This window comes from Larimichthys crocea, chromosome XIII (assembly GCF_000972845.2).
Source record: "Larimichthys crocea isolate SSNF chromosome XIII, L_crocea_2.0, whole genome shotgun sequence".
Taxonomy (NCBI): Eukaryota; Metazoa; Chordata; class Actinopteri; family Sciaenidae; genus Larimichthys; species Larimichthys crocea.
Genome location: NC_040023.1, coordinates 14,346,204 through 14,360,311, shown reverse-complemented (window position 1 = coordinate 14,360,311; position 14,108 = coordinate 14,346,204). Strand labels below are relative to the sequence as shown.

Below are 14,108 nucleotides of genomic sequence, written 5' to 3'. Positions count from 1 at the left end.
AAAAATAATAATAATAAAAAAAAAAGAACTGAGAGCAAATGCAAAGGAAAATATTACACAGATACAGTAGGAGGAGGGAAACAGGAGAATCCCAGGCCAGAGGGGAAACAGTCGAGTCAACACTCTGTAGGCATCCACTGTACCGCAGTGTCGTCCTGCCTGCCGCCCTATCCGACACAGAAAGCTGCAGTACTGCAAAGTGTGAAGGGAGAGAGGGGGAGAGAGAGAGAGGGAGAGAGGGAGGAGAGGAGAGGAGGGGAAGGGAGGGGCGGAGGGGGTACCGCACTGTCGTTACGAGTCCAAGTGGAGAAGGCAGGAGGAGAGACGCATTATTGCAGTAGCGTACAGTGCCACAGCACTTTACACGGACGAAACTACCGCACTTCCCACAAGACGCACATCCGAGCGAGAAAGAGAGAGAGAGAGAGAAAGAGAGAGCGGGAGAGAGAGAGAGAGGTGGGGGGTGGCAGAAATCAAAGAGAGACAACTGATTTCTCATGACTGCACTTTTTTTTTTCCACCCTTAATTTTAAAAAATTGCTAGTATTTTCCAGTAGCTTTTTAAGAAGAGGCAACTAAACAACCAGCCAATCAGCAGCCGCGTCTCAGCATCCAGGAGCAGCTCTATAAGGACTCAGCATCACTTGGAGGAAGCTGGAAGCAGCCCTGCAGGAATCTAAAACCTCCGTTGGATTTCTCTTTGAATGGATTATAATTTAGAAGCACTTTTCTATTGAGGTCCTTCACTTTCTGCTCTCCAGTCCAGTGCCACAGTGAATTATCACCCGACCCGTTTACGTGTCTCGGTATTGCGGTACTTTTGCTGACGACTTGCAGTATAAATGCACCGCTAAGAAGATCGGCTCCACTGCGCCAACAACCCCCTCCGTCTGTGTTTACTGTTAGCACACCACTTTAATCACTTTACTAATTGAAAAATTTTGACTTTTTTCGTTTGGATCAGTGTCTTGAATCTCTCCTGTTTTTTTCTTTGATNTTCAGACCCTCCCTCTCCTGCCTCACAGCCCGTCACCCCTCCTCCTCCTCCGCTGTCCGTGAGTCAGTTCAAACAACTGCATAGAAGATGTGAGTATTAATGCGGCTTTTCTGCTGCGCTCCTTTCGCTATAACTAAATGAAAAAGCTGCTCTGGGTCTTTATATATTCATTCCAGTTTATTTTCTTGTATGTTTTTCCATGGTTGGGGAGGAGGAGGAGGACTGAAACTGAACTGATTTCTTTCAGCTTGATGGATTTTGCTGACGCAAGGGAAATTTTCTGACAGCATCACTAAATTATGTATGCAGGGGTTGTCTGCTGCCACTCTAAAACCTTAGGTACAGAGCTTTTAAGATGATTTGATACCTAAAAAATAATAATTTGTTACATTGCATTGTGGTTCATTGGGTTTGAGGTAACCATCATCTGCTTTGCTGAGGAGATGATTGATGCTTCACGAGGTTAAGACATTTTTCTGTCCTGCTGCAGTGACTATGATTTGTATTAAACTGTCCATCAGGCCGAGTCAGTTGCTGCTCCCATGAGGAGCTTGTTTGCTCAGTTTTAACTATACCTACTCCTCACCCTCCCACCCCTGCTGGATTAACCATTTCCTCCTTTCCTCCCATCACTTTCCAGCCTTACATTTTCATCTCACACTCAACTCTCTGTAATCCATCACACGAACTTCTCCCCTCACCAAAATCTCCTGCACCTAATTATTCAGCAAGCATCTTCCTTGAGAGGACTTTCTGCTTCTAGCTTCACATCTCTGGCCTATATTTTCTTTCTTCCCATTGCATCTTCTTGTTCATCCTACCTGATTCTTCACCTGTTCTTTTCCTACCCCTTTATTTGCATTCCTTGACCTACATCTCCACTCTCCCCTGTGTAATATATATTCAGTTTTACCCTTTGGCTATGTGGTGTCTTTATCCCTGCTCTGTAACTGTTAGTTACTCTTAACATTTTTTTACATTAGATTCAAGTTAAGTGCATCAGTTAGTGAATTGACTCCCATCTCAAATATCCTCGTCCTCCTTCTTGTGCTTCTTCTCAGGTCTGCCCCAGATGCTGCCCCAGCTGGAGCCCCTGGCGCTCCAGGAGCCCCTGGTGCAGATGGAGCCCCAGGCGGTGGACCTCCCGCCCCACCAAATACCTCCAGTAACCGCAGGCTACAGCAGACACAGGCCCAAGTCGAGGAGGTGAGCTGGACTAGGCCAGTCTAAGAGTTTGATGATGAGTTTGATATTAAAGCAGTTAGGTAACCATATCTATGGCTAAATCATGAAATATCTGCATATGCAGAATGTTTAGACCAGAGACAAACAAGCATAAAAAATGCTTTGTTGTTGCTTTTATGTTCTCTGGAAATGTCTGGCCTCCTTGTTATATGGGCTCTGCTGCAATTTGCAAATGCATTGCGACTGCTCATTTATGATATATAGCCTCAGAAAACCCTTTGTCCCCTGGGCTGCTTTCCTTTAACCGTGCTTGTCATCCTCTTTGTCTCTCCTCTCCACTACTGCCAAATGCTTTCTCATCCTCACCGCTGTGGGCTAGGTGGTGGATATCATGCGGGTGAATGTGGACAAGGTTTTGGAAAGGGACCAGAAGCTTTCAGAGCTGGATGACAGAGCGGATGCTCTCCAAGCCGGAGCCTCCCAGTTTGAAAGCTGCGCAGCCAAGCTAAAGAACAAGTACTGGTGGAAGAACTGCAAGGTGGGCACATTAGTGTGGGTCCATTAAACAGATTGTTGTTACTGAAAGAAACGCACAACTTAATCTATATATATAGTCTGAGCCTACTCATACAGAGATGTAATATGCATATAGAGCTAGCAGAGTGAATCAGCTCCTCAGCACTTTTTTTAAATGATGAACAACTGTTCGTGCTGAGGTGCACTGAAGCGAACATGCATCTGATCTGGGGATGCCATCATCCTGCTCTCCACACACTAATGTGTTAATGAGCTGCTGTGGAAGATTGAGCAGATGCTTTGGGGAAACAGGGGAAACAATAGGTTTGTTATTGTTAGAGTTTCCACTACAGATTCATAAATACTCGAGAGAATGCATAACTGAAGCAAAACAAACGCAAATAACTCAAATGATTTGTAGTTATTCTTACTTACATGTCCCTCTATAGTAAATGTTGTTTTCTCCTCTCAGATGATGATCATGATGGGGATCATTGGAGTCATTGTGGTTGGAATAATATTCTGTGAGTAGAAAATGTCAATACAACTACAAAGATTGACACATAGGTTGACGTATAAGCTTTTATAAACAGATAATAATATTAAAAAGACAGGTATTCTGTTTTTTCTCAGCCGCAGAGGAACAGACTTATGAAGAAAAGGATCCTCTGTAAATGGCAATCACTCTTATGGTGTTAGTCTGTTAGTATAAAAGAGTGTTGACGTATTAGTGCCGTTAATTTTACAGAAAATTAAAATACAGAGATGTTCTTGTGACTTTGTTAAAGGATTCTGTCAAGCAACCTTGTAGTGTCAAATACAGAAGTGGATCAACTGTAATTTAAACCGAGTTTACTTGGGTTATACGCCCCACTATGCCCCTGCTGGCAGGAAGAAGACAAGACCAATGTATTATTTGTATTTCTGCTCTAACAAGTCTACATCTTTTGCTCCGATTGTCAATTATTCATGACTTCTTACTTCAGTAAATTATTGACTTAGTACCAAATTTATCATTTTATTATTAAAATAAAACACTAACGACTTCTTCTCCATCTCACTCTTCATTCACAGTGTACTTCTTCTACTGAGCTCAGCCCATCGATACAGATGGATATGGACTTGAGAATGACATAAGAGGAAAGAGAAAAAAAAAGAAACCCAAGCGCCCCCTTTTATCCGTCCTCTCCTTCCTCTCTTCACAGTCTTCCATCAAACCATCTTGCACTTAAACATGACAATAGTGTTTCTAGGTGTCTCTGCTCTTTGTCCCCCCCCTTGCCCTCTCTTCTTGCTGCTTTCTTCCACTCTTTTGGCGTCAAGTCTCACTCACTCTCTACTGTCTCTGCACCTCATGTATTATTGAAGGACGCAGCAGGCAGAGTGAAAGAGGAAGAAAGAAAGGGAAGGAGGGAGAGAAAATTCTTGTGACACACGGGGCTAAGCCCTCTGAACAGAGCAATGGGGGGAAATGTACAATGTACAGATTGTGAATGTGTGCAGGGAGTTTGAACAAGAGTTTGCAGTCCTCTCTATCCCAGATACGCCAAAGCTTGTTCATATTACCTTTTTTGAGAGTCCCACATTTGTAAATTGATACTGACATGCTCAACTAACACACTCCTTCTGTCACAACTCCTATTGTCATTGCTACTTACTAACACATCGTCATGTTAGATTAAAATTATGAACATTTTTGTTGTTTGCGCGTGTGTGTATTTGTGATCCAAAGCATTGTAGCCAATAGTCTTTTCAAAGATTAGCTGATAGGCTTTTATTAGTAACCTTTATCGTTTCCTTTTCTGCCTATCTTTCTCTTACGTAGTCTCCTATTTCTGCAATGCTCGGTCATGACAATAAGAGAAAGAAAAAATGAAAGAGACTGTGTGAGAATATAAGGCAGGGTTCAGGGAAAGATAGTGAGAGTATTGCAGCATTTCTTTCATGTATGAATAAAACAAATTTAATTCTGGACTGATAAGCAATTATTGATAATGTAGTTGTATAACTATGCTTCATTTTACCCTGGTTTTTGTACCACAGGTGATGGCATAGTAATTATGCACAGCAAGAAAAACAGACAAGCAGCCACTAACCGACAATCTACTGTATACATGAACTGAGTGCTCCGACCCAGAGGAAGGTCTCTTAACTCTGATGTGGACAGAGTCACAGCCATAGACAGATGAATGTGTAGCGTCACATTTCAAACAGGTACAAATGCCAACTTGTTTGGAAACTTGTGCAGACAAAGCATTTGTTGTTTAAGTTGACCTGATTGTCAAAAAGCAGGAAAATGGGAGAAAGGACATGATTTAGCGACCCAGAGCCACCTGGCTCTCCCACTCCCCCTCCCCTCCCACTCATATAAAAACAGACTCACCTGTCACCTGCAGTATGGTAACGGCCAAAATGAGGTGTTTGTTTCTAACTTGCATGGCAAACGGTGTCCATAGTTTTGCCTTTTTGTGTGACCTGTGTATCTGCCATTTCTGAATCTAACTGCCGATTGTACATTTTCTTTTGTTAGTGGTTTAAAGGACCTGTGTATAATGTCTTTCTGATCTGATAATTACTGCTTATGCAATGCAATGATGCTCAAGAGTTTGCCAAATTTGGTTAATTTCACTTGCTTTTGAGAGAAAAATAATATTCAGAGACTGCAAACAACTGCTACTAATAGTGAACTGTTAAAAACGTAGTATTGTATGGATAGAACAATAGTACACATCTGTCAGAATATGCTCCTGAAAATGTCTTTATAAATTCATTCAGGTTTTCAGGGGGAGGGGGGGTTGTTGGATATAATAGAAAAGCTAATTTTCCTCTCTTTGGACTGATTTTGAGAGTTGATCAAATTAAGAAAATATGAACAACTTTATGTGCAAAATGAATTTATGCATACTTGTAGCAGTTAGCCATAATTATCTGATGATACTGTGCAACAATATTATTAGGTAATTACCACGTGAGATATGAGAACATGTTTTGTGATTTACAACCTGAAAAAGCAGTAAGAAATGCAACTGGATTTGCGAGAAAAAAAACAAATGCATGCTTACCACTTTTGCTGATGCCAATAAATAAATCATCAACAGAACTGAGTGATGACCTTTATTATATTCTCTCAACATATTGAGCCAATTTAGACCTTGTTAGAAAATGTTTTACTACAGTGTACTCTACCTCATGTGATGCTTTCTCATTACAATAAGCAGATTCTGACTGAAATCTTTCTACAAAAGAGATATCCTGTGATTTGTCTTCAGAGCTTGGATCAGTGTCCAGATGTAATTCAAGAAATGTACACACATCGATGATATTAAATACCTTAAATAATGTCGCTGGGTCATAGAATCTGAAGTAACAATATCAATATCACACACCAACGACAAGCAAGAAGCCATAACATTAATTTAAAATAGTACCAATGAAAACAATAGAACAAAATAAACTCCAACAGGAACAACAGGGACATTTCTCTAATCACTGTACACATAGTTTTACACTCAAATATTCAAACCCAAAACCTTTTCTAGTTGCGACACCCCATCACATGGACATATTCTAGATGTTCATTTTATACATATTTTCCTAGAAAATTTATATTTGTGATCTCAGCAAGTTCAAACAAAGTTCTGTCGGTTTCAACATTGCTTGGATGTTTGTAATAACCATCTTACAGGTCATTGGGGTTTTAAAGGTTAAAAGGCTTTGAAGAAACACATCGATTTACAGTATATATCAGCTGTTGCAAGTTACAGCAGATAAAAGGTTGATGGCCCTGTTTCCCACTTTGATACTGTTCAGTGGAACAAAGCAGCAAAGATCCTGTGAACATAAGGTCTGGATAACTTTATCCTGTTTCAATCAGACCAATAATCTGTATAATAGCTGACTTCAGTTGTATTCGCTTTAAGTTGCTCTTCTTGTGCAGGATCTATGCAACTTTGGACAACAGCATCATAAATCATGTATAACTCTAAACATTAAAGCAGAAGGGGTCGAGTTTTTATAAAATAATATATATTTGACTGCACATACACTGATTTGATATTTGCTAACAAAATAAAATTGGTGTGGTCCAGTAATGCAAAAAAGCTGAGAGTGCCCACTGCCTGTGTGCTCCAACCTAAATTTAGTTACGTGCAAACTGTACAGTAAAAACTGGAGTGCAGAATTTTTTCTTCACATAATAATGAACATCTATTACATTCAAGCTACAAGCGAAGTCTCCATGGAAAAATTGAACCCAGTTTCCCCGTGGAGATCATGCACGATTCATGGCCCTGCTTGAATGCATAAATGATGCAGCTAAATCTTCAAATACATTCATTTTTTCCCTGAATTTTTCAGTTCAGTAGAAGGCAAAAAGAGACCTTACAGACACACAAATGACACAAAAGAAGTTATTCTGGGCGCAGTTTCAAGTCAGGATTATCTACTAGGCTATCTCAGTCTAACTTATCTCATGACCTGGTAGAAGAAAATCACAGTGACGACCAGGAAACCCAAAACCCACCAATAGGAATCTGTAGATTGAAAGACAAAGAGAAGATTTTTATACATGGTCGACATTAAGCACAAGATACAGTACATTTAATGTAATGCAAATCAATAATCTCAAGATATAAATGTTTAATGTGCAAAGTAAACATGATTTTTATTTCTCTGCTGGTTAAGTGACAAAATGAAACCTGTCCCAGTGTCACCTCCTCATTGCTCTGAAACTACTACTGAGACTACTACTACTTTGTCTTTAGTGTCTGGTAGTGTCCATAGTGATTTAATGAAGTTGTTTCAAACACATGTATTTTATTCCACTCTAATATTATAGAAAACAGAAAAATAACCTTTGTAACCCTGTTGCCATTTTTGTTTTTGTTATGGATTAAAGAAATTAGATATTATTAGTGGGTTTCAGAGGTGCTGGTAGATTTTGTTACATTTAGACAGAACCCAGCTAGTTGTTTCCCCCTACAGTATTTCCAGTCTTTATGCTAAGCTAAAGGGCTACTGGTTATAGCTTCATATTTTCCAAACAGAGACATATATAATACCTGGTTGTGGACTTTCTACCACCAGACTGACAGAGATTGGAGCGTCTAGGGCCAGGTGGGACACCGTGCAGGTGATTTTAGTTCCAGGTGAGACACTGGATGGCACGGTGAGGTGAGATGACTGGGAATAAGTCCCATCACCGTGCTGTCGATGGCTGGACAGAGAGCCCTGATCTTGAAACACTGTAGGCTCTGTGTCTGTAGGAGAGAGGAATGACCATTCCATCTGAAAGGAAAACACATAATTATGACCTTTGAATCAATCAATCAAATCAAACTTTATTTCATACAGGTTAATCCACACAAGTGGTTTAGAGCAGACTGACAGGTAGTAAAACAATTTAAGACTAAAGCACACAACCTTTAATCCCATCTCTACTTGCATTATCCACCCAAGCTTCTTATCTTGTTATCAAACAATTAATAATTAATACCTCATGTTTCCTGAGTTTTTATGTCTTCACTTCTTTAATGGCAGTGAAGGGAAAACATAGCAGGCTGGACTGCTTAACATCTGGGAACATACTAGTTACAGACCTGGGAATCCAGTGGATAGTATTTGGCGCAGTGGCAGCTCAGTGTCTGGGGTGAATTTGCCTTCAAAACCAACTTCTCCTCTGAGAGTGAAACTTCGGGTGGTTCTGAAATGAGCAGCCACAGAGGAAGCATTGAAAGACATTCTGCAGATTTTTTTGAATTAGGAGATTAGGGTGAAACTTACGAATGACGTGGAGTTGAATGACCTGCTGGGCATGAAAATGGCCTATACTGACAGTACAGATGTACGTCCCTTCATCTAAAATTTTCAGCTTGTTCAGAGTCAAAGAGGCGTCACCCTCACCGACAACCTGAGTGGCTTCTATGCTTGAGCCCGTCCTTTCTGCAAACACTGAGGACAAAGAATTACAACAGGAATTGACAAAACACTCTCAACATCTTCTTTATTTGCTTCTGGTAACTGTATTTGAATGGTTCAGTGATCCTGAACAGTTCATCGTTAATCTTGTCCACTTTCTCGCTTGTTCTCGAGCTTTTGACCATACTACTGTACGTCAATGACATACTTAGCTGAGTATTGTGCTCTTCAAGAACTCTCCTTTTGTGTTTTGTGCAGTTTTATTACATTGAGCTGTGGCTGTTGGATGTAATCTAGATAGCATCAGAGCTTATACATACATTTTAATTTCTTTGGATTATACATTTATCATGTGACTGAGAGGAATTGAAGCAACTGACCGCACAAACTGAAGTCTTGAAGATGTCAGACACTGAAGTTAGACATCATAAAATCACATTGGTATTCATATATCTGTAACTTAAGCATTTATCCATAATAAATAGTAGGTCTTCAAGAACTTTTATAGTAAGTCATCTTCAGAGTCCTTCTAAAGACCCGGTAGATAAACCAGAAGAGATTTAGCACACCTGTTTATGCAGCACTTACCCACTGTGCTCCCTTCTGCATCATCCAGCCTTGTCTTCATTTCAAGCACTTTCCGCCCTTTTCCTCTGTGCTGCAGTCGCCACTCAACGCCCACCTCCTGAGCTAAAGGTGTCTCCTGTTGCTTGAAGCCACATTTAAGGAGAGCATCACCTCTCAGAGGGGCAGATACAGACTTTATGTGGGAAAATACGAGGAATATCACTGAGGGACAGAAAGCAAAGACAACAGCAGAGGGAAAGTAGTGAGACTGATGTTATTGCCCGTCTAACAAAACAAATATTGGGAACAATACAAGAAAGACCAACGGGATACTAAACTCTGGATCTCACCCTCAGTGAGAAGAGTTCCCGACTGGCTAAGAGGCAGATCCAGTTTTTTTTGTATGAGGGTTGACTGGTCTTTCTTCACTGTCAAAGTCTGCAGAATCAACACAGTGCTGAACTCAACTCCCTCCACATTAAGGGCCACCATGAAATAAGCTGGATCTGAACTTTCTTGGGATCCACGAGGGGAGTAACGGCTCATCTCGCACATCACCTCCTTCTCATTGCAGTCTGCATGGAGCAACACATCTGCATTGGGGATCTCAGGTGATGTGACTGTCACATAAGGATGAGAGGAGTAGTTCAACACAGGTTGTGCTTATATTACACCAAATTTTGTATGTAGAGAATGCAGGGAAAACCTTTGGCTTCTAACAGGATGGCATCTGGATCAGGGATTGAAGGCGGGACAAACGGAGTGAGTGTTTCGAGTGATTCGTCAGGACCCACTGCAATGTCTCTTAAGACAAGAGTGGCTGGAGTCCGTGTGAAGGGGGAGCCACCTCCCATTCCACCCATTCCAACTCCCTCCTCCACCAAGGAACAGGAAAGTACTACATCTGCAACTCCATTAGCTGAGAAACAAGGGACAGATTTAAAACATATATATATATATATTAAAAATATTAACTTATTATCTGGAATAATAAGTTTGAACTTTATAGAGGGAAACAGTGGAGGTTAACAATCTTTAACTTTACATTTTCAACATTATTTACAGGTTCATCTAAGCTGCTATGCACTGACTAAAACATTCTAGACTAATTTAGCAGTTCATCTGATTGAATTAATTAAAAGTGTACACAATGAACAGTCTCTCTGTCAATAATTAGTGCCAATTAAATGTTCACATTCACATTTAAAGTAAAACGTTAACAGATTGAGCTCTATCAGACAAGGTGACATAAATACTTATCCAAAAGGTTAATGAATGAGCTTGTCAATCAACTGTAAGGTAAATGTATTGCTGCTACGTTTACACGTTACATAAACAGTGCTGCATCAGTATGCAATGACTCTTACCACAAACGCTCGTCAGGAAACATCCAAACAATATTGCTTCAATCATCATCACGGAGAAAAAAAGTAAAATAACTGCTGCGAAAACACTTTCACTTTTGATTTTGACAGCTAACAGCTCCTTGTGTCGCTACACTCTGAGTATTTTACAGCCTCTTCTTCATCCCCTCGATAACGTACAAAAGCTGTACAGCAATAAACATAATATTATATAATACAATTGTATCCTAAACTCTTGAGGGGGAGCAGGAGAAGCCCGTCTCGATGTGGGGAGCATGCGCACAGCGGTGGAGGCGCAAAAGAAAAAGTAAAAGTGAGCAGACAAATCGACCAATCACAGAGCAGCAGGGAGCACGTCAGAATCAGAAATACTTTAATAATCCCAGGGGGAAATTATTTTTGTTACAATACTCCAGTATACAAACAAACAAAAACAACATATGTAAACCATCTATTAAGAACAAAATATACGTATGTATACATATAAAGGTATATTAAAGATCAAATTTACAGTTAAATAATGTGCAACAACTTCAAAAAGTGATTGACCATATTTGTGTCAGATTACAGACAGGGGTGAAGATGATAGTCTGTATGGTGCTGCAGGCAGATGTAGGGTTTGCAGAGGGAGGGATGTACAGGACAACGATGATGGCATGCGACAATCACTATGGAAACAAGTACCAACGACCTTTTCATGTGTTTTACGGAGTGAAATCATCAGTAAGAAAGTTTTTTAACTATCAATGTAACTCAGTTACAAAGTTCCGACGGTGGATGTGCGTACCATATTAAGTTACGATTTCAGTTGATGGTATTTGATTGAAAACTGGTGCGTTTAATATCATCAGTAAATGCAGTAAACTTTCAGGAATAATCAGCACAATCTGTATTTGTTTATGTTTACCTATCACACATAAACAAAGCATTATGCACAGACGGCTATTTTCTTTTTCTCTTGTTGAAGATACAGTCAGCTTTTCACTTCCAGTGACGAACAAGTTTTTAATGAATACATCTGTTTCAATAAGAAGAGACAAGTGAATGAAGTAAAGATGATTGTTTATTATATAACTCTCTGAACCAATTTAAACATCATTTAGTTTAATCCATTCTTTCTGTATCGTGAAATGTCAGAACTTTAGCAAACAGTGTTGATCACAGAGCTGTATATTAGCAGCGCTCCAAAAAGTACACAACATTTACACTTTGTAAACATTTAGTTCAGCATGTCTGTGTGTATATATACAAACATACATATTATGTATAAATAATATTTCACAAATTCTGATAATTCAATTTGCTAATTCAGCTATAAATCAGGCACAGTGAAGTAGTGTACAGTATAAAACAGCAAAATTAATGAACATTTATTTACAATAGGAGTTCTCATATGGTCATACAATACAGTCAGTGAGTTCTTCAGTTCTAACGATGAACAAACATTGCAACGGTCTCTCACCAGTGTTGGCTCCTCTCATGGACTGTAAGGTCACATGATTTGTGAGTTAACAGCTATTAACCTGCATGGATTTTGATGTGCTCTTTCAAGTCAGATGTGGCGCAGTATGTTTTCTTACACATGTTGCAGTTTATGGCCTCTCATCTGTGTGAACTCTCTGATGAATTTTCAAATTTGTCATGCCCCTGAATCTTTTCCCACAGATCTTGCAAGGGTACGGATTCTCATTATTGTGGCTATTTCTAAAGTGGACATTCAAGGTACTACTATGTGCAAAAGCTTTCCCACATGTTGTGCAAATATACGGCTTCTCACCCGTGTGAACTCTGTGATGCATTTTCAATTTATCAGTTCTACGAAATCTTTTCCCGCAGGTTTTGCAAAGGTACAGCTTATTATCTATGTGAACTCTTTGATGCATTTTCAATAAATCAAACCTGCAAAATCTTTCCCCACAGATCTTGCAAAGGCATGGCTTCTCATTGTTGTGGACACGTCTAATGTGGCTATTCAAGGTACTATTGTGTCTGAAAGCTTTCCCACATGTTGTACAAATACACGGCTTCTCACCTGTGTGAACTCTCTGATGCGATTTCAATGAATCAATTCTACTAAATCGTTTCCCGCAGGTTTTGCAAAGGTACGGCTTCTCACCTGTGTGTATTCTCATGTGGTTCACAAGTACTGACCTATACTTATAATCCTTTCCACAAGTGTTACATTTAAAAGACTGTTGAATATTACTGTCAGCCCCTGACGAGTTAGGGTTGTTGACGAGGTCACTGTGACTTCTGTTTTCATACTGTTGATTGTTTTGTTCTGACTCTGCATCTCTAGTAGAGTCTTCATTCTTGTGTCCTTTCTGATCTTGGCTCTCAGCTGCATTACAGTTGTTCAACAGCAGCTGGTGGTCACTTTCAGGTTCTGCTTCACTGTGGTCCCTTTCCTCATCAGTAGGAGTCACCACAAAGGTATCAGCCTCCACCTTCATCACAAGCTCCTCTCCCTCCTGACTGGTGCAGAGTTCCTCCTGTTCCTCTTTAATCTGTACAGGCTCTGGGTCCTCTTGGTCCAGACTGGAGCTCCTCTCCTGGTTACAGAGCTGCTGGTCAGTGAGAACCTCCTCCTCTTCCTCCTCACAGACATGTTGCTGTTGGAGATCTGGAGGGACAGAGAACAAAATTAATGTGACACTACTGTGATGGTGAAGAGGAAATGCAGACATGCGAGTAAATTAGTAGCAGTAACGTCACTGCTGTATCTAACAACTATAATTATAAATGATTAACTAGTAAAAGTTTAACACACCTATCCTGTGTAACTTTATTTCAGGTTTCCAAACGATATCCAGCAGTTTGCGCTGACGATAGATCTCTTCTTCGTACTCGACGATAGTTTTTATAAAAACTCCAAATATTTCTTCAGCAGCAGCAGTTAGTCGCTCGTTGACAAACTCTCTCAAACACTCAACTGAAGACATTGTTGCTTAATTACGAATGAAATAATTGACTGTGTCTCCGCTACAATGCCGTCTTCCACTTCATTCATTCACGTGGCGTGCACAGAGCTAACGCTGCTAACAGCTGTAGTGTTTGTTTACTTCCGCTGGATGTCACACTGTTAAGTTCCGACGGTGGATGTGCGGAGGTTATTATGTTCCGCTTGCAGTTGATGGTATTTAAAACTGGTGTTTAGTATTATTAGTGTGGATGCCCAGAGGCCGTCCACACTATCTTTATTTATCATTATTATTTTCTTTCTTCCATTCTTCAGTACGTTTTGTTTCGTGCTTCTGCGCCCACAAATCCTGTCCTACAAACATAAAAATAACACCACCAGATCTCTACTATTAATACTTCAAAAATTATAACATATTTTTCGTAAAATGTTCCCATCATAAGGATGAATGGGACATCACGCACTGCTCTTTATCACACAGCAGGTGGCGCCACAAATCCTGTCTTACAAACTTACACATTATATCACCAGATGCCATTCGTTCAGGACATTAGTGTAATTATATTATTAATTATTAGTAATTATTATACATAAGATGTACAGGAATATTGAATAATCGGGGTTATGGCGAGCGTGTGGGGCT

At 40.0% G+C, this 14,108-nt stretch overlaps 3 protein-coding genes across 3 annotated transcripts; 1 reads left to right on the top strand and 2 right to left on the bottom strand.

The window, feature by feature from the left end:
- Positions 1–1,002: 1,002 nt before the first annotated feature.
- Positions 1,003–5,795, top strand: vamp1b (vesicle associated membrane protein 1b). The gene is made up of 5 exons (XM_010743408.3): positions 1,003–1,086; positions 2,059–2,203; positions 2,562–2,720; positions 3,171–3,222; positions 3,773–5,795. Coding segments are annotated over exons 1-5 (375 nt in total). The 5' UTR covers positions 1,003–1,084; the 3' UTR covers positions 3,790–5,795.
- On the bottom strand, positions 4,778–10,820 carry tapbpl (TAP binding protein like). Its single transcript, XM_010743407.3, has 8 exons — positions 10,549–10,820; positions 9,888–10,100; positions 9,532–9,801; positions 9,203–9,403; positions 8,480–8,647; positions 8,296–8,399; positions 7,759–7,984; positions 4,778–7,230 (listed from the first exon to the last, which is right to left on the bottom strand). The coding sequence occupies exons 1-8, from the start codon at positions 10,595–10,597 to the stop codon at positions 7,163–7,165; spliced, it is 1,299 nt and encodes a 432-aa protein (XP_010741709.2). The 5' UTR covers positions 10,598–10,820; the 3' UTR covers positions 4,778–7,162.
- Positions 10,821–11,590: 770 nt separating this feature from the next.
- Positions 11,591–13,657, bottom strand: LOC113747287 (zinc finger protein 664-like). The gene is made up of 2 exons (XM_027286481.1): positions 13,316–13,657; positions 11,591–13,168 (listed from the first exon to the last, which is right to left on the bottom strand). The coding sequence occupies exons 1-2, from the start codon at positions 13,485–13,487 to the stop codon at positions 12,138–12,140; spliced, it is 1,203 nt and encodes a 400-aa protein (XP_027142282.1). The 5' UTR covers positions 13,488–13,657; the 3' UTR covers positions 11,591–12,137.
- Between the last annotated feature and the right edge of the window lie 451 nt (positions 13,658–14,108).

What these genes read in the sequence shown, in the direction of transcription:
- tapbpl (XM_010743407.3), bottom strand. Translation starts at nt 10,597, where the DNA reads ATGATGATTGAAGCAATATTGTTTGGATGTTTCCTGACGAGCGTTTGT. An exon ending in TTTCCTGACGAGCGTTTGTG is followed by an intron (nt 10,101 to 10,548) that starts GTAAGAGTCATT and finishes CTTGTTTCTCAG; the next exon opens with CTAATGGAGTTGCAGATGTA. An exon ending in TGCAGAAGGGAGCACAGTGG is followed by an intron (nt 8,648 to 9,202) that starts GTAAGTGCTGCA and finishes CTTTGTCCTCAG; the next exon opens with TGTTTGCAGAAAGGACGGGC.
- LOC113747287 (XM_027286481.1), bottom strand. Translation starts at nt 13,487, where the DNA reads ATGTCTTCAGTTGAGTGTTTGAGAGAGTTTGTCAACGAGCGACTAACT. An exon ending in AATAAAGTTACACAGGATAG is followed by an intron (nt 13,169 to 13,315) that starts GTGTGTTAAACT and finishes CTGTCCCTCCAG; the next exon opens with ATCTCCAACAGCAACATGTC.
- vamp1b (XM_010743408.3), top strand. An exon ending in CACAGGCCCAAGTCGAGGAG is followed by an intron (nt 2,204 to 2,561) that starts GTGAGCTGGACT and finishes GCTGTGGGCTAG; the next exon opens with GTGGTGGATATCATGCGGGT. An exon ending in ACTGGTGGAAGAACTGCAAG is followed by an intron (nt 2,721 to 3,170) that starts GTGGGCACATTA and finishes TTCTCCTCTCAG; the next exon opens with ATGATGATCATGATGGGGAT.